The sequence below is a fragment of the Myotis daubentonii genome, chromosome 1 (assembly GCF_963259705.1).
Source record: "Myotis daubentonii chromosome 1, mMyoDau2.1, whole genome shotgun sequence".
Taxonomy (NCBI): Eukaryota; Metazoa; Chordata; class Mammalia; order Chiroptera; family Vespertilionidae; genus Myotis; species Myotis daubentonii.
This window is the reverse complement of record NC_081840.1, coordinates 34,863,393-34,883,580: the sequence shown is the minus strand read 5'-3', so window position 1 is coordinate 34,883,580 and position 20,188 is coordinate 34,863,393. Positions and strand designations below refer to the sequence as shown.

Here is a 20,188-nt window from a genome sequence, read left to right as displayed (position 1 = left end):
GGGGGGGCTTACAAGGAAGTGGGTGTTTACCCGCGGGCAACTGAAGGTGTTGTCCGATGAGACCTGTGCCTGTGAGGCTGCCCGGCGTTCCGGAGACTCGGAGGCGTGAGTTTAGGTGTCCGGTGTTTGCAACTGGAGGGATGTGTAAGACTCATTGACTGAATAATGCTATTAAGCTTCTTACGTGGGGAATTTAAAAAAATAGCACTTGGGTTTTACCAGCTTGACTCCCTCCTCCCAGCAAATCTTAACTCCGCCTCTACATCTGTTTGATTTTGTCTTGCCAACTGGGACTGGAGAAAGCACTGTTACTGTGGTGGTGGTTATGCTCATGCAGCCATTATCTTGTCATCTCCAGTGTTTAAGATTCATGGCATGGTGCATTTGTAGACTGAGTGGGATTAATGGGTAAAAAGGTTCTAGCTTTATGCTGCATTAAGTACCAAAATTTCTAGCTTTGTGACAAGTCTGTTTAGACATTGTTTAATTTAAAAGTTGGTGACTGCATATTTCAGAATCACTTAAAATTCACGTTTTCTTTATCATCCCCGCCCCCCGCGCGCTTCTTAACCCCCCCTCCTCCCCAGTCTTCAAAGCGGTGAAAATTTTGTTCTGCAGTTTTATGGACCCAGAAGAAAGTTCTGCTATAGAATTTCGAGACTAGTTTTGTTGCCAGTAATATGAAAGGCTCCGAGTATAGCCCGGAAAAGAAAAGAAGGGTTAAAATACCAGCGAAGAGGCTTCGGGAGGTAGCTTCTCCAAACCAGGGAGAGAATTTGGCTTTGCTGAAAGACGAGCTGTCCTGTGTTGCTCCGGCGTTGTCTGCAAACAAACACCTTCCTTTTAGAACGGGGACTAGCGTGAATGGAACGTTACGTGGTATGTGATTCCACATAGTTTTTCAACTTTTCACTTTTGTAAATTTTCAGTCTTTTAAATATTGCTTTTTTTTGCGTGTGTGTTTCAAAATGTAGAGGATTCTTAATGTTTAAATCCACAAATGTGAGATGTTTAGTTTGTACAGGTGTCAAAAACTGACTATGTTCCCTGGGAAAATGGCCAGGTATACCCTGCATCCAATAGTACTGAATGGATAGAATGAATGAAACTTGAACATTTCCTATTGTGTGTTTTCTTTGTGTGGCTTTTGTATACTCTTACAGTTCCATCTCTGATGGACATACTTAATTTGTATGCTGAGCTTATTTTTCACTGCTGGGGCTTTTTACCAAATACTCTACCTGATGTTTGGATTATGGTAGTCAGTTTGGCGTAGTAGAAAAACACGACTCATGCCATTTGATGGCTTTCACATTTCAATTCACTTAACCTCAGTGAAAGTGAAGATGACATATGCTTTATCCAATTCATGGACAATTGTAAGGACTAAGTTAATGGATATATGTGCAAAAACAACAAAAAAATGCTTTTATAATGTTGCTTTTTGGTTGGTACAGCATATCATATGCCTGCTGTTAAATCAGGCTTTTATATCATATACATATTTTATTCATGGCAAGTGATTCTGCCCTAGTTTGTCCAAATCTAACAGAGTAATGATACACTTTAAACCATTTTATACTTATCTCACTTGCTTGTCAATATTGACCCATATTTTCCAAGATATGAGTTGTAAAATCTCATTTTTCCTGTTTTTTTTTTTTTTTTTTTTTGCATGAAATGTGGCTTCCAATTTCGGTCTTGCATTCATATGGAGTTTATATATACTAGTAGCTCTTGAGTCATGCCTGTACAGTTTCTACATGTAATGTTCTGATTTGAAAAATCACTAAAATTGATTTCTTTGTTTTGGTAGGTTCATCAGACTTAGCTTCTGCTAGAAATGATTACCAGCCTCCATTAGCAAACCCCCCTGTGTCAGAAAGTGTAAGCAAAAGGATTCTTAATTGTGCTGATGTTGAAATTTTCAGTATTGTCAAATAATGTATTCTTAAATTATGTTTAATTAGCAGCATGCCTTGTTTTTAAATTTCACTTACCAAGAGAAATGTTTGACATACAACAATTGTGATTTAAATAGTGTTTGAGACATTAGTGAAAAAGCCTTCCATAGAATCAAACATATCCATTAGTAAGACCTTGGAAAGAAATAGTGTGATTGAAAAAAACATCTCTGCTATTATCTAAGGAAAAGGTATTCTAAACAAGAAACATTATGTAAATGTAAGGAAAATAACATAATAAAAAATGTGAATGTGATTATACATCAGACAAACTATTATGAGGTCTTTTGTGGGTATTTTCTTGAGGGGTCTTTAAGAAACAAAAACATGAAATTTTCATGTTACCCTTTTTATAATGCTAAAAATATTTGATGATAAATATAATGTTTTGGTGATGCAGTCCAATTAGACTTTGATCAGTAATCATAATGTTGACCTATGTATTGTCAATTTAACAAGTCTATAAAGGAGAATTTCACAATATTTTGGGATTTTCCCCCCCTTTTTATTGAATTTATTGGGGTGACACATGTTAGCAAAACTATACAGGTTTCAGGTGCACAATTCTACAACACGTCATCTGTACACTGTATTGTGTACTTACCACCCCAAGTCAAAGTCTCAGTCCATCACCATTTATCCCCCGTATACCTTCCTCCACCTCCACCCCTCCCACAATCACCACATTGTTGTTTGTGTCCTTGAGTTTTTTCACAATATTTTGAAAATTGAGGCTGGTAAACTAAGAATTTGAAGCTATTGTCCATTTTTTCAAAAACTCACAGTAAAAATGTATCATTACGCACCATACTTGACCCCTGAGCAAATGCCTAGCCTTTGGGTTGGTGTTTTCTGTTTCTTTTTTGAGCAGGCCTTATTTAATGATTAATGTTATTTGAATTTCATTATCTAAATAATTTCCTGAATGTATGCGAAACTATTTATGTATGTTTGAGGATAAATGGGTAACATTTGTCATGAAGATGATCAGGCAGGATTCCATTACATTTAATATGGGCTCACAGCTTGTGATTTGTCTAATGCAAAATATTTGCAAAACAAACCTAGTTGATTATCATGAACACAAAGTGCTATCTCTTTGTATCATGTTTTTGTTTCATAAATGAGTACTAAGATTATAGTGTGGATTGACTTGGCCATGCTATTTTATAGAAAACTGAAGGAGTTTGTACCCGATGTGCTCACCTTTATAAATGCTCCTATTCATATCTATTTCTCCCTACTACCAGAAGATTAGATGTTCCTTTTCCTGTTTGGGGCTAATCCTTACATATATAGAGAAAGAAAATAAAAACTTAAAAAAAATCCATTGTAGAAAATACAAAAAGAAAAAAGAACTTCCGTGACTTAAAATCAATAACTATTAACATATTGAGAGTTTTTTCCCCCTATGTGTGGGTATATATTATGAAATGGGACCATACTATTTTATAACTAAATAGCATTAAGGGTATTTTTTCTAAGTAGTATTAAGAATATTTTTCTGTCATTTTTTCTAGAAACTTTTAATGGGTTTATAGAATTTAATTGTATGTATGTACCATTGTTTATTTGTTCATATTCCTATCATTTGACATTAAATTTTTATAATGTAAACAACCATGTGATGAACATTCTGGTGTATATCATGGGTCATATCCTTAAGATTAATTTCTAGATGTAAAATTATTAGATCAACGGACATGCACACTTCTGAAACATTTCTAAATTGCCTCCAGAAAGACTTTATTAATATATATTCTCTCCAGCAAGGCCATTACTGGAATAATCTCCCCATTCATTAATACAGAGCATTAAAATTAAACAAAAAGTCTTTGCCATTTTACGTGTAAAAGGCATCTCATGTTTTATTTTCTATTTCTTTTATTATTAATGAAGTAGAAAAATTTTTTAGTGTATGTGGCCATCTATATTTATTCTTTTGTGAATTACATATTGATGTGCTGTGCTTTTTCTTACCAATTTGTAGGAGTTGTTTATAATAATTTCCCAGATGCCGTCTATTATTAGTTTCACTGACTTCTTTGGGGGGAAGTTAACACTTGTTATCAGTCAATAGCCTGGATCAGTTTTCTTTTATGATTTCCTCTTTTCCGATGTAGCAGAAAAAAAGAAAAGGTGTGTCTAAGGCAATTGAATAGAACATTGAATGAATCTAGTACTTTAAATCATTGTGTCTTACCCCTGAATATAATCTACAAATGAACAGAAAGCTATTTGTCAGTAGGTATGTCTTATATAGAGAAGCCTTCTGATATGACATTATGAGTTCAGTGACAAAGACTGTTTTGGTAAATTTGTGATTTTGTACCATGCACTGGCCATCCTTATGTTCTCCATCAGACTCACAGTGAATCAGGTTTTCATATTTAACTGTAGCAACTGAGATGTTATACAACGCCCTCTGCTAGAAGTGGCAAATTGGGATATGAGTGTGAATTTCAGGGCCATAGTTGCTTGCTTGTTAACTTACTCATTGTCTGACAGCTTACTACTCATTCAACAAATCCTTGAGTAGCTTCAAGGTACCTAAGCATTCTGGTGGTGATGGGAATTAAGTATATAAAGCATACAGTCCTGCAGTCCCAAAATATAGCAGTCACATGGCTAGTAAATAGTACTTGATAAGTAATAAATCATAACGTTTATTTAGCCTTTTATTTCTTCCTTTCATATCCCAAAGGGTTTTTCTAAAGATGTTGCAGTGAAAGGGTTGCCTTTGGATAAAATAGAAGAGAACAATAGACAGAAAGGTAAAAGGATACATTTGATTTTTTAAAATTGTAGTTGAATATACATATCATAAAATTTACCATTTTTAAGCAAACGGTTCTGTGGCATTAAGTACATTCACATTGTTGTGCACCTGTCACCATCATCCATCTCCAGAACTTTTTCATCTTCCTCAGCTGAACCTGTGTATTACCCACTAACCCAGCTCTCCATTCCCCCTTCTCTCTAGCCCCTGGCAGCTGCCATTCTACTTGCCGTCTCTGTGAATTGCACTAGACCTCAGATAAACGGAATCATACTTGACCTTTTGTGATTGATTTTTTTCAGTTAGCATGTCTTCATGGTTCATCCATGTTGGAACATGTGTCAGAATTTCCTTTTCAGCATACAATTTTATATTCTTTATATATTCATTGACTTTTAGACATTCATTAAAAAACCTAATAGTTTTTTCTTATTATAATTAAAATTTTTTCCTTCTAAATTAAGCTATATAGCCAAAACCGGTTTGGCTCAGTGGATAGAGCATTGGCCTGCGGACTGAGAGGTCCCAGGTTCGATTCCGGTCAAGGGCATGTGCCTGGGTTGCGGGCACATCCCCAGTAGGAGATGTGCAGGAGGCAACTGATCGATGTTTCTCTCTCATCGATGTTTCTGACTCTCTATCTCTCTCCCTTCCTCTCTGTAAAAAATCAATAAAAAATATATATATATAAAAAAAATAATAAAAAAAAAATAAATTAAGCTATTAATTGAGTCTCAAAAATTCCAGAAAAGGGTTTGCAATGGTAAAGTTAATTTTATTACTACCAACCTATTGTATAGGTTTGGTACTAGAAACCTGTTTATAAATTCTGAATTCAAATTTTGGATAGTCTTTGATAAGATAGTAAATTAAAGTGGTGCTTTGAAAAATTTATGTAGTGATGCTTTTTTTAAGAAGTTGACTTTACTTTATTCTAAACAGTTTTCTCTTTAGAGTTTGAGCAAATATTCCCAATTTGGCCCCAGGTGATTTTTTTTGTTTGTTTTGGTAACATATTTTCCTAGGGCCTCAGGTTCTGACTATTGATGTTTCGTCATTTGTGTCTTGCCTTTTTAAAATTGTGAAATCCCGTTGCTGAACTCTTAAATATTCTTTAAATATTCTTTCAGTTTAAAAAGGTGGTTTATTTAGTAGTTTATTAAAATTTAACAAATTTTCAGGAATCTGAAGTGTATTTTTGTTTTTATTTTGCAGCAAATGACATCTTTATTTCCCAGTACACCATGGGACAGAAAGATGCGCTCAGAGCAATTTTAAAACAAAAGTAAGTTGCACTTACAGAAAATAGGTGGGCCACCTCTTGTGTTTATGTGGTTCTCTAAAATCAGTTGCACTTTATACTTTGGATATAGGAAAAACATTTTCAATGTGTGAAATATGTATTGTATGTCAGTATGTATAAAGCATTGTTCATGGTACTTGGCACATATATTCAATAGCTGTTAACAGTCATTATAGAAGAGGTACTGTTCAAAGTACTTTATGTGAATTAACTCATTTTTTTACTCACAAAATCCAATGAAATACATTCTATTACTATCCCAATTTTACAGAATTCCGATTTTATAGATGAGGAAACTGAGGCACAGAGAGAGCGATTTTTCCCTACGTCACTTAGCAAGTAGACACTAGGCTGGGATTCAAACACAGGGAGTTGGGCTTTAGAGCCTGTGTCCTAATCACTTGGCTGTACCACTTACAGCAGAGGCCAAGTAGTTCCAAAACGTAATGGTTGTTATTTACCATCAGAGGATATTTAGACTCATCCCAGGTTGCTTAGAACTTAGTTGGGGAGAGAACATACACATATATGGAGGAATGAGTGATTAGAGCTCATAGGAAACAACATTGCATTCACTATATTATTAATCTGTCCTGTATAGACATTTAAATGATAGCATGGCTGTCAAGTCTCAATTGTGTGATATAGGCAGTAAATGCAAAAGGAGTTAATGAAAGGAGAGATCGAGAAGAAGTATTATAAGGACAAGCTTATTTTAAAAAGTAAGACTGATGTTGGGTCTTACAGAAGGAGAAGGTTATAATAAGTGGGTAGAAACCAGTTGAGAGAACAGAGCGAGAGAGCGTGGGAGTGGTGTGGTACAGTGAGTGAGGAGCGGACTCCGGAGAGTTGTTTTGTGAAGTGATAGGAGTGTATAGAGGAAGCTAGGGCAGGGCCAGAGCGTGGAGTATGTGGAAGAGCAGCCAGAAGAAATCAGCCTATTTAGTTGCTATAAGGAATAATTTTAGATTTTTTAATGGTGGAGAAATATGTGTGGGAAGTTTTTAAGCAAGTCAAAACTGGAAGAATGAAAATAGTTGGCAAGAGGTGATGAAATGTTTTACTGGAGAGGGAGAAGTAGTCAGGGAGAAGTGTTGTTCTGGGAGAGAAGGCTTGTGTCCTGGGAAGATCTCTGGGAATCAGATCCTAACGGCTGCTTACTAGTTATGTGACTTGGATAAACTAAGTTCCTCTGTGGACCTCAGTTTCTCCATCGGTAACATTAGGAAATTAGAGTAGATGGCCTATTGGGTTCTCCCACCTTTTGTGATTCTATGACCCTATTCCTGCAATTGTGATGAAATAATTGACACAACTTGATGACTCATGTGGGTATGAGAAGGTTAAGTGGAGGATGGAGAAGTCAAGATATTCTCAAAATTTTGAGACAGGGGAAAATGATGCTCTTAGTAGAAATGAGGAAATACCAAAGAGGAGTAAGTTGGAGAGCTGCCCTATACCTTCTTTAAAAATCAAGGCGGGAAATCCAGCAGCTGGGGATGGAGCTCATTCCTGCCAATTTTACTTGTGTGTGTGTGTGTGTTTTGTTTTTTTTGTTTTTACTAGGGAGTCTTTGGTTTTATCCGTGGTTTATGTCATTGTTATCTTTAGGCCAAATATAGAGTGTAATACATTTATTTTTTTTTAAACCAGGAAAAACCACTTTCAGCAGATTACCACTTAGGCATTTCTTGAAATGGTTCAAGGTAGCTTACTGAATATATTTTTATTCCTTTTTTATTTACAGGGCTCAGAGCATGCCTGTTTTTAAGGAAGTAAAGGTACAGCTTTTGGAGGATACAGGTACAGAAAAGGACACTGTTGCTCAGGAGCCTAGAACGTCACCCCGTGGCACTGACTCAGCTACAACTGTGGCTGCAGCAACTGCTGCCGCCATTGCAACAGCAGCTCCACTGATAAAAGTATATTTTTCTCCCCAGATATTCATTCATTCATAACTACTTTGTAAAATGGGAAAATATTTATTAGAAACGGATTCTGTAAATGGTTGTGTTCAACTGTAGGTTAGGGACATTCTAGTTGCTCTCCATTTGAAAGCATTTTCTTGTTCGTGGTGATGTATTACCTCCCAGGAGTTGTGAGACCCCCTTCATTACTGTGAAAATGCTAGAGAACCCGGGCCTGTCCCAGTTTTAGCACTAAAGATATTTCATCTTGGGAGCCCCTCAGTCCTGGGCAACCTGGGACACTCGGCCATCCTTATTTTAGAGCTGGAAGGGACTTTAGAAATCATCTCTGCCACAGCTCGTAAATGAGAAAACTGAGAAACAGGTCAGAGTAGCACAAGGTCCCAGAGCTGATAGGTGGCAGAGCTGAGACTAGAACTCCAGGCTGCTGACCTCACTCAGCCTGAGGTGAAGGAAGTATCAATAGCTATTCTGTTTTGATATTTCCTTCCTTTTAATTTCCAATTAAGTATTTTATTCCTGGCATTATAAGAATTGTGTGGCAGATTTGGTATTTTTTTATGAAGAGAAAAGATCTACTTAAAGATAATATTTGTGCCTTTTGTTTCTGTGATTATAAAAATAAAGGCATCAAATCACCAAGATTTCAAGGGCAAAAATCCGGTTTGATCATTTCTCAATACCAGTTGCTTTAAATAACATTTTCAGTAATGGAGCATATTATTTTAATATCTTTTGATATTTTTATTGCCATAGGTGCAGAGTGATTTGGAAGCAAAGGTCAATTCTGTTACAGAATTACTCAATAAGTTACAGGAGACTGATAAACAGTTACAACGTGTTACAGAGCAGCAAGCAAGCATTCAGAATAAACACGAGAAACTACATTGTCATGATCATGAAAAGCAAATGAATGTGTTTATGGAGCAGCACATTCGGCATCTTGAGAAACTACAACAACAACAAATAGATATTCAGGTATCTGTCACAGAGCCAGCACCCATCCCATGGTCCTTTATCCCTTGGATTTCTAGGCTAATGTTCATTGATTATTGCAATAGCTCATTAGATTGTAAAAGTTTTAGTTCTTTTTTTTTTTTTTAATATATTTTATTGATTTTTTACAGAGAGGAAGGGAGAGAGATAGAGAGTTAGAAACATCGATGAGAGAGAAACATCGATCAGCTGCCTCCTGCACATCTTCCACTGGGGATGTGCCCGCAACCCAGGTACATGCCCTTGACCGGAATCGAACCCGGGACCTTTCAGTCCGCAGGCCGACGCTCTATCCACTGAGCCAAACCGGTTTGGCTAAAAGTTTTAGTTCTTTAATAATGATTGCTTGTTTATCATTCTTCCCTTCTATGTGGAGAACTCTGCACGTTCTAGTTCAAATGTCACTAGTTTTGTAAGACCTCCTTATAGTTGGCTTCTCCTTGTGTGGTATTTCTGTTCATGCCATTTTTAAAATGCTTATATCGCAGTGCAATTATTTCTTACATCAGTGTCTGTGCGCCTGGGAATGTGCATCAGAATCACTTGGAGAGCTTTATAAAAATAGACATGCTCTACCTCCCAAGATTCTGGGACAGCAAGTATGAGAAATCAAAAGCTCTCTAATCTGATGCACACACTTGGATGAGAACCATCCAGAATACATACTGCTTCTGCAATTAATTAAAGGTTTGAACATTGTTCAGTGTCTTGATTCAAAAGACACTAAATGATTCTCTCTCTCTCTCTCTCTCTCTCTCTGAAATCAATAAAATATTTCTTAAAAAGTAAAATAAAAATAAAAAGTTAAAAAGTTATCCTCACAAGAAGCTGATAGTGTAGTTTCTAATTTATTGTGGAATTTCCAGGTCTTGGGATAATATCCAGCATTCAGATACACAACATCCTTTTTTTTTTTAAATGAGTAAGTGACCAGCATTATAAATGCATTGATTTTATTTTACTTTTTCTCTAATTAAAGTGCAGCTTTAAAACTTAAAAAATTAAATTAAAATACAACATTCAGAAGACTATACAAAAATAAGTTTATTATAGCTATCACGAAGTGAACACTAATAAATTGTAATTCTTAAGACTTATTTTTTATATATAAAGTATTATCTTTTATTAAAAAAAATTTTTTATTGCCCTAAGCAGTTTGGCTCAGTGGATAGAGCATCGGCCTGCAGACTCAAGGGTCCCAGGTTCGATTCCGGTCAAGGGCATGTACCTTGGTTGCGGGCACATCCCCAGTAGGAGGTGTGCAGGAGGCAGCTGCTGATGGGTGTTTCTCTCTCATTGATGTTTCTAACTCTCTATCCCTCTCCCTTCCTCTCTGTAAAAAATCAATAAAATATACTTAAAAAATATTTTTATTGATTTTAGAGAGGGAGAGAGAGATAGAAACATCAATGATGAGAGAGAATCATTGATGGCTGACTCCTGCACACACCCCACTGGGGATCGAGCCTGCAACCCGGGCATGTGCCCTTGACCGGAATTGAACCCGGGACCCTTCATTGTGTAGGCCGATGCTCTAGCCACTGAGCCAAACCAGCTAAGCTTAAGACTTCTTAATAGAATTTGTCTTGAGCTCTCATGTGGTTGATGATAGTATTTTTATTGGAATGATGATGGGCATACAAGGTAAAGTTTTAGTAAGTACTCCATGCATAACTAAACCTGAGTCTGCCACATGTTGTCTAGTGAGAGGCTGGGAGTGGGTCTGTGAGAGTTCTCTTCTTAGTCTACAAATAACTGCACTATGAGCCTTGATTTCTTTACCTTGAAAATGTATATTTTTGTTCAGGAAAAAATGAGATGACACAATTGAAAAGCACAGATTTCTTAAAGAGAGGGTCCTTCTTGTCCTGTTTGTCTGCCATTCATCCATCCTTTCATTCATAAACATGTAATTTATTGATTTTCTGGTTTTGGAAGAATGGAATTTTTGCTCATTCAGTTTTATTCATAAAGCGTACAATTACAGAGAAAGTTGAGGTTTCAGTGACATACTCGGTATATTAGTAGTTCCGTAAATGCTTAATGAAATGAAATTTATTGAGTCTCTCCCATGTAGGGAGATCTCTACACATTGATAAGAATTCTGTAAACCTATGAATAATTTTAGGTTTTTCTTTACTTGGCATAAAACCTCTTTTGAAGTCAGTTTTATTCGGTAAGATATTTATACATTTTAGATATTTTAATAAATAATGCTGAAAAAAGTTACTACTATACTTTCCACTTATATATAAGTACATATATTATTGCTGCTACTAAATATGGCTACCGTTTAAATGCTTACTAGTAATGTTCTTAATCCTTTACCTCAAACAAAATTATCCAAAATACAAAAGATGAGATGTTTTGCTTTTAAATTACTTGTTTGAAGTAGAGGTCCCCTTTCTTCTGGTCATCTCCTAGCCCAATGGTTCTCAACCTTCTGGCCCTTTAAATACAGTTCCTCATGTTGTGACCCAACCATAAAATTATTTTCGTTGCTACTTCATAACTGTAATGTTGCTACTGTTATGAATCATAACATAACAGTTATGCAGGATGGTCTTAGGCGACCCCTGTGAAAGGGTTGTTCGACTGCCAAAGGGGTCGCGACCCACAGGTTGAGAACCGCTATGACCTAGCCTATTTCAGTGTCCCTGAGCCATCTCTAAATTAAAGGGAAGAAAATGAGGTTTAGCAGAGTTAAATGAAGATTTCCAGGTCACACTGCAGAGCCAGGCTGAATCCAGCCTTTGTGATACTATATTCTTCCAGTGGTAGCATTGCTGCAGTGGATCCTTTATGTAAGGTATTTATTTTCTTTGTTATTAAGCCTGATGAATGGTTTTAAGTCCTCTAATAAATTTGAATGCATTTCGTCACCTAACTCTTTCAAATGATATTTGAAATCAATAACATATTTTTCTTCTAGACTCATTTCATTAGTGCTGCGCTCAAGACTAATAGCATTCAGCCTGTCACTGTGCCTCCTAGAGCTGTGGAACACTGTTCTGTAAAACTAGACCATTCTAATCCTGGTAGCAGTGACCTAGCTTCACATAACACGTTTGGTTGCAAACAAGGTAAAACAAATGTAATTCTCTATGAATTAATAATGTCAGCTCTAAATCTTCTTTGTGGTATATTATTGGGGTGTAGAAGATTAAGCCTTTATTTTATAAAATTACTAGTAGTTTTTTTTGTAGGTCATGTAATTTTTAGGTCATTTGGAAACTTGATCATGTCCTACTTTTTTGTTTTAATTAATAACCTCAATAAATTGTCAGAAGCACTTATAAATGTAGAAAAATTTTACTTATTTAGTATCAAACATGCTTATAATCAATTCTCTAGGTCTCTAACAAACTGAGCATTTACTCTTTTTTTTTTTTTATTCTGTTGGGAGAAACCACCTGAGTAAAATTATAAACTATTTCTAAGTATTTTCAAAGAGTTAGTAATGCAAGTCTGTCTATCTTAATAGGACTTTAAAAATCTCTGTTTATAATAATAGAGAAATATATAGCTTATTGGTATTACACCTTTGGAATTTAAAATAAATGAATAACTGTGTTCCAAATTATTGATATTTGAATAATGAATTAATGAAAAATAAGGACTGTTCCTTTAATGATATACAGACACTTGTAGTACACTATCCCCGATATTTGATTTGTTAGAACATTGTTGTATTACATACATATTAACCAGTTAACTGCCATGATATTTTGAATTTAACTGAAAAAGGCCCGCCACTTGCGTCTATAAACGCTATTGCATACAAATGATTAAAGATTCCTTATAGTTGTTAGTGCTTTACGTTTTACAACAAATGAATGGTCCTTAAACTATTGTGAAGTGAGATGAGTTCATTTTTAAGTTGTGAAGGGAGGAAGAGGAAGCACAGAAAGGTTATGACTTGCTTGGTCAAGGTCATCTGGCTTGAGAGCTACTGCCAGAACTCAGGTTTCAGTATGACCCACCCATGTGCTTTCTTTTTCTTTTTTCTTTTTTAAAAATACATTTTTATTGATTTTAGAGAGGAAGGGAGAGGGAGAGAGAGATAGAAACATCAGTGATGAGAGATAATAATTGATGGGCTGCCTTCTGCACACCCCACCTGGGATTGAGCCCGCAACCCAGGCATATACCCTGACCGGGAATGGAACCAAGACTTCCTGGTTCGTAGGTCAATATTCAGTCACTGAGCCACACCATTTGGGCCCATGTGTTTTTCTATAGAAGTAGACATTTGTTTCATCCTCAATTCTGGAAAATTAGTTGCTCATAATTTTGGTTTTTTTTCAGACTTGAGTTTTAAAGGAAGATGATGTTTGTTTTTATTGATTGTGTACCGAATTGGGTTTTTTGTGTACTTTAGTGACAGTAAAAAATTTTTTAAAAAATGAGTAAATTAAAAATTTAAATTAAACTACATTTTTCTATGTTTTTTCTTGGGCATATATCATTTTTATGTCCTTGTAGTTGTAGCAAAAAATAATTTTATACTATTACTTTACTAGCATACCAAAAGTATTTCCTATGTTTACATAATTATTTTCATAATACAAATTTTTAATGATTGAAGGATAGTCTGTTGGGTGTTTAGTACTTCCTATACTTAATACCAGATGGTCTTACCAGTTTTTATTGCCATGAGCAGTGTCTGGCTATGCCATTTTCACCACAGCACTGAATATTATATTGATTTTTTTCTTATTTATTAGCTGTGTGTATAAAATATTTATAGTCTGTTGATTTCTTTTGATTTCTAGTGAGGCTGAAGTTATTTCTGTATAGTTGTTAATAATTAGTATATCCTTTATAATTTTGGGTTTATTTTTAAAATATGGGGAAGAGTAACACGCTACAATGTAAAGTTTTAAAAAAATAAGTTAAATTTATTTTCTTTTAAGCACCTTCAAGAGAGGTTGTAGATATGGGTTTTGATAAACAGAAATCTCCTTTGGAGACACCAGCACCTCGAAAGTTTGCTCCTATACCTGTTTCAAAAGATGATAAAATATCAAAGAGGGAAAATCCTGCAGAAGAAAAAGAAAACATGGAGATATCAGGCCATGCAGGTAATAAAGCAATTATTAGCACCCACTCCCTCTGTTACACTGATGTCATATTAGGAACAGATTCCATGCAATACTTATAGTTTTCTAATGAGCTAAAGTAACTAAAGTGAGTTGTCTATTTTTAATATTTTTCTTTAAATGATAAAGGCCAAATCAAGTTACTTTAGATTCTTCGTAGAAGGAGTTGGAGATATACACTTATGATTATATTTTGATTGTCTTCTATAGGTTATTTAATCTTTCATGAACAAATTTTGCTTTTAATAAATAAAAAATAATGTTCTGATCATTTTAGAGCATGTTTTCTTATATTATTTTTAGGTGTGAGTTTTAATAATAAAACTCAGAGAAATTTAACATTTGTTACTGTGTTCAGTTGAAAAAAGTGTTCGTGTATTAACTTTTATAAATGACCTGAAATAATTTAGACCCTTAAATATAGTAGTATTCCTTTAGGAAAAGTAAATGAACATGTTAAGTATAAACTTTTATTCTTTTCTTTTTTAATATATTTTATTGATTTTTTATAGAGAGGAAGGGAGAGGGATAGAGAGTTAGAAACATCGATGAGAGAGAAACATCTATCAGCTGCCTCCTGCATGCCCCCCACTGGGGATGTGCCCGCAACCCAGGTACATGCCCTTGACCGGAATCGAACCTGGGACCCTTCAGTCCGCAGGCCGACACTCTATCCACTGAGCCAAACCGGTTAGGGCTAAACTTTTATTCTTAAATGTATTTAAGTCCTTTCTTGAACACATTTAAGGAGTTTTAAGGAATTTTAAAAAATAATCTTTAAAAAACCAACTTCACCAAGATGAGGTTGTTATGTAGTCTCATTAAAGATGAAGCTAAAGACGCCGAAACCGGTTTGGCTCAGTGGATAGAGCGTCGGCCTGCGGACTGAAAGGTCCCAGGTTCGATTCCGGTCAAGGGCATGTACCTGGGTTGCGGGCACATCCCCAGTAGGAGATGTGCAAGAGGCAGCTGATCGATGTTTCTCTCTCATCGATGTTTCTAACTCTCTATCTCTCTCCCTTCTTCTCTGTAAAAAATCAATAAAATATATATTTTAAAAAAATAAATAGATGAAGCTAAAGAGAAGATTCAAGTAATAGTTGGTTTGAAGAAAAACTTCTCTTTCACATTCCTTTTTTCTGTAATGGAAATAAAGTTGGGCCTGAACTTTCACCTGTATTGTTTTAAAATTTAGTTTTATTTGATGAGTGTATTTATAGCCTACATTATAGAGTGAATTGAGTTGATCACCATCATAAGAAGCTAATTTAGTATAAATATATGTGAAATCCTATATGCTAAAGAGCTAATATGCAAATGGTCATCATGCCCTCACACCGTCATGCCATAACGGCTCAGACACTCAACACTGGGGAAAAGGAGTGGGGCCAGCCAGGCACAGATGAGCTCGTGCAAGAGGTGAAGCCAGCCTGGGTCCTGGGTGCCTGCGGTTGGCCAGAGGGAGGGAAGCCTGGGTCCCGGGTACCTGCGACCGGCCAGAGGAGGGAACTCTGGGTCCTGGGTGCAGGGTGAGGCAGAGGCGGGTAGGGGTGATCAGGCCAGGAGGGGAGCAGTTAGGGGTGATCAGGCAGGGAGGCAGAGGTGGTTAGGGGTGATCAGGCAGGCAGGTGAGCAGTTAGAAGTCAGGGTCCCGGATTGCGAGAGGCAGTCGGACATCCCCCGAGGGGTCCTGGATTGAAGAGGTTGCAGGCCAGGCTGAGGGACCCCCTCCCCATGCATGAATTTTGTGTACCAGGCCTCTAGTATTATATAAAAGAGGAATGAAGTAGTACTTGAAAAATGATACTGTATTTCTCTTATTGTAGAAACTGTAAGACTATTGGAACAAATTTTGAATAATCAAGATTCTTTGACAAGAATAAATGAATCTTCAGACAAAACCTCACTAACTGGGACAAAAATAGGATGGAATCCTGAAAGGAAAGACAGGTAAAAGCTAGATTGAAAAGAGCATTAACATTTCTAAAGTTTCTTAACTAATTTTAATAAATATTTTATATTGCTTTCAAAAATTATCTTAGACTTACTTGCTATTTTCTGCTGCTAATGTATATTCCTCCTTTTCTGTAATATAGTTTGAAATGAGTATATTTAATTTCTTAAAAATGCAGGTTATTAATTTCTAATGAATGCATATTATTCAATTCTGATGAAATGCTATCTGAGAATAGCCTCAAAAATAATCTAATGCAGGATAGAGGAAGCTGGGTGGTTCTTGATGCTCTTTCCTAGACTGTAAAGTCTCTATTCTTTGTCGTATGCAGCAAATCTCTATTTTGTTAGCTAAAGTCTGCTAATGATTGGAAAGAGATTTCCTTAACTACTTTGAATGATTAAATCTCCCTCTGTTTGCCGAGTGGTGTGTGTGTGTGTGTGTGTGTGTGTGTGTGTTGGGGCACGCCTTCGGTACTCTGGCAGTTTGTTAGTCTTGGTTAGCCTTAACTTCCTGCCTGCACAGAGCCGCAGTTCAGCCAGATTGAGAGATTAGTCCCTTCTCAGGTCTGTCTTGGGCATACGCACATAGCCCTGTACATGCAGATGACCTTCTGGATCCCCAGTAATGTGTTGGAACTTTTCAAAACTACATAATGGACATCTCATTCCTCAGATTTTTAGTTTATTGGCAACCCTCTTGTTCACCCCAACTGATATGGCCATCTCAGGCAGCTAAGATATTAGACAGTTGCCACTACTTTTGAAGAATGACCTGGGGGTAGGGTTTCTTACTGAACTGGCTCTGAGGCAAATCTAATAAAGAGAAACCCTGTGAATGGGACCTGTTCCTACCTCTTTAGTGGTTGTGATGCTATTGGTTTTCAGGGCTACCACAGAGTTGGGGAAAGAGCTTGAGGGAATGGGGCATGTTAAAAATGCCACAAAAATGCCTTTAGCAGGTTTGGTTCAGTGATTAGAGCAGTGATGGCGCACCTATGACACGCGTGTCAGAGGTGACACGCGAACTCATTTTTTTGGTTGATTTTTCTTTGTTAAATGGCATTTAAATATATAAAATAAATATCAAAAATATAAGTCTTTGTTTTACTATGGTTGCAAATATCAAAAAATTTCTATATGTGACAGGGCACCAGAGTTAAGTTAGGGTTTTTCAAAATGCTGACACGCCGAGCTCAAAAGGTTCGCCATCACTGGGATAGAGTGTCGGCCTGCGGACCGAAGGGTCCCTGGTTCGATTCCAGTTGAGGGCGCATACCTTGGTTGCAGGCTCCTCCCCAGCCCAGGCCCTGGTTGGGGCTTGTGCAGGAGGCAGCCAAACGATGTGTTTCTCTCACATCAGTGTTTTTCTCTGTCTTTCCCTTTCTCCTACTCTCCCCAAAAATCAATGGCAACGTCTCCTCGGGTCAAGATTAACAACAACAAAAAGCCACAAATCTTCCTGTTCTTACTTAGAATTATACATTCTCTTGATTAATGTTTCTCAGGTTTTGCAAGCCTTTGTTTAATTTCCAGAGTTCTGAAAAAGCTGTTTTTGACCATTTTTGCAACTGTTCTCTTTGCTCTTATGTAGAAGAGGATTTTCAGAGGCTCTTACTCAACCATTCTAAGAGTGTTTCTGCATGTTAGCTTCTTCAGAGTAAAACCTTTCCTGCTCTTTTTCTATTATGCCTAAAACAGTCTGGTCTGAGTAATTTTGTCCCTTGTGATATTTTGTATTATGTATGTTTAATCATATGATTGATTAACTTCATTGTCCAGTTTTAATAGAATACCATTTAGAATTCATATACCTAAGAATGTATGTTACAGATATTTTCTGAATTTGGTAATTTAGGAAACTTTATTTCTAAATCTCTTACAGCATTGCTACTCTATTCTCTCAAAGATTTCCTTCCTGTGAAGAACTAGGAGCAGCTAAGGTGACTGTGCAGAAGTCTGATAATGTTCTTCATGATCTTGGCCAAAAAAGGAAAGAAACAAATGGCTTACTCCAGGTAAAGTGGCAACAGGATACTAAAATTGATCATTAGCAAAGATAAAAATTATGAAGAAATGAAAAGTTATCAAGGCAGAAAGCAAGAGTAATATGAAGACAAAGCACTGAAAAAAGACGTGTTATCCCAGTCTGTTCTCTTTGCAATTTTTTTTCAGAAGCCCTCACTGATTTCTGCTTCCTGCTCTGTGGCTAGGAAGGAGCCACATGGCCCACTCTAGCTTAATAGCTATTGGAGAGGAAGGAATGGGGAGGGAAAACTATGGGTGGGCCCTTGTTTATCCAGTTCACAAAGTCCGCCATGCCTTCCTAGAGCCAACCCTTTTCTCGTTTTGATTTAGCTTACTTCACCGGATATAGTTTTTATTGGCCACTGTACTGCCTACCACTATTGTGGACATCTCAGCTCTATTTCACTTAACATACACATTCATACCTAAATGGAAAGAAACCTTAATTGCCAAGTATTCTTTTAAAACTCTGAAATTTGACAAATTGAGTCCTTAGAATATATGGGTATAGTATCTGGCCCAAACTATAATAAGAGCTCTTGTTTGGAATAAAATAATACTAGTTTTACATGGTGACATTTTTGCCCTTTTTTCTTTTAAGCCAAAAGAATCTCTGCTTATGTCGAGGCTTGCTGATTTTCCACAGAATTCCATTAAGCTTCACACGACCAGTACAAGGTCCATATTGAAAGAAGCTGAGAAGATTTTGAGAGGAGTGCAGAACAATAAAAAAGTACTTGAAGAAAACCTAGAAGCTATTATTCGTGCAAAGGATGGAACTGCCATGTATTCGTTTATCAGTGCTCTATCTAGCAACAGGTAAGACAGGATGTTGTTATCCTAAGGTTATTTATGAAACCACAGTTTACAGCCTTTCTTAATTTTTTTCTAAGCACTTTATTTTGTGTAATGTGTTTTAATTGTTAGAAAAGGTACTTTATTTCCTTTGATGATATGGGCTTATGATGGAGTTGAATTTAGATCTATAAATGCTACTATTACTTTTACAAATGTGACTGTTCCCTTTACTTCTGTTTCTCTTAGTACATATCTTCTGAGATTTACATATAGTTTACAAATATACTTCTGTTTGATGAAAACTAATACCATTGTTTTTCTCTTTATGGATGAAGGATATTGGGCTACACAGTGGATTCAAACTATGTGAGAGATCTGATCCATGTTCTATTCTCAGGACATTAAATGCTAATAAAGAGAAAATTCTTTATTTTGTAGAGAGATGTCAGAGAAGATTCGGATCAAAAAGACAGTGGATGAGTGGATTAAAACTATTTCTGCAGAAATTCAGGTAGATTTTGAAAAAAAAATAGAATTAATCCCCAGGAGATAATATTGTTTCCAATTTATAAGTATATACTTATTCTCAAAATATTCCTTATATATAACTCCACTTATAATTCTGAATTTCACTCTATCACTATATTTATTTAATAATAAGTTTCATTTTACTTAAGTCCTTTATCATAAATTATATTAGGGCTCTTTTCTGGCAAATTGTTGGATAATAACTAAAATATGAGTATTTGAAAGAAAATCTAGCAAAAGTGTTTAGAAAATAAAGAAGTATACTTAAAAAAAATGTTTCAAGACAGCAGATTTAGAAGCATTGGGCTATGAAAGTAAAAATACCAGTTATTTAAAGGGAAAATACTCTACAAGATTTCTCAGGTTACTGAATTTACAGAAGTCAGTTCCAGATGGAAAAATTTCCCCTTTCTCACATCCGCAGGGTGTCTTCAGACATTAGCATTGCAAAAATTTAAGAGGTTTTTTTTGGTATTTTTTATTTTTTTAAATTAAATTTATTAGCTGACATTGGTTAATAAAATTATATAGGTTTCAAATGTACAATTCTGTAATATATCATTTGTATATTGCATTGTGTGTTCACTACCAGAACTCAAGTCTAGAGAATTATTTTTATTAGGGGGTCAGTAACTTAAAGAAAAGTGTTAAAATTTTATATATTTGAGGAAGTAGAACTGGACAGAGTAGCCCTGTTATTTTTATCTTGGGGTGCAAAGTGTTTTATTCCTAACTGTAAGGTGTGTGTATATGTTTATTCACAGTGGCAGCAAGATGAAGTGTCAGTTCGGTTTCCACAGCAATAAATA

The 20,188-nt window shown here is 36.0% G+C and overlaps 1 protein-coding gene across 18 annotated transcripts in view; it reads left to right on the top strand.

Annotated features, from left to right (window-relative positions):
• The first annotated feature begins 4 nt into the window (after positions 1-4).
• Positions 5-20,188, top strand: part of KIAA0586 (KIAA0586 ortholog) — a 104,636-nt gene continuing 84,452 nt past the window's right edge. For 4 of the 18 annotated variants that reach the window (XM_059694654.1, XM_059694631.1, XM_059694621.1 and 1 more), the window contains exons 1-13: positions 15-105; positions 588-879; positions 1,817-1,887; positions 4,669-4,738; positions 5,959-6,028; positions 7,794-7,968; positions 8,731-8,952; positions 11,903-12,053; positions 13,887-14,054; positions 15,899-16,022; positions 17,911-18,043; positions 18,655-18,872; positions 19,290-19,362. In XM_059694654.1, coding sequence (XP_059550637.1) covers positions 681-879; positions 1,817-1,887; positions 4,669-4,738; positions 5,959-6,028; positions 7,794-7,968; positions 8,731-8,952; positions 11,903-12,053; positions 13,887-14,054; positions 15,899-16,022; positions 17,911-18,043; positions 18,655-18,872; positions 19,290-19,362 — 1,674 coding nt within the window. In that variant the 5' untranslated portion in view covers positions 15-105; positions 588-680. Of the gene's footprint in view, positions 145-587; positions 880-1,816; positions 1,888-4,668; positions 4,739-5,958; positions 6,029-7,793; positions 7,969-8,730; positions 8,953-11,902; positions 12,054-13,886; positions 14,055-15,898; positions 16,023-17,910; positions 18,044-18,654; positions 18,873-19,289; positions 19,363-20,188 lie in introns of those variants that run through there. The other 14 variants (XM_059694663.1, XM_059694639.1, XM_059694611.1 and 11 more) reach the window with 13 other exon arrangements.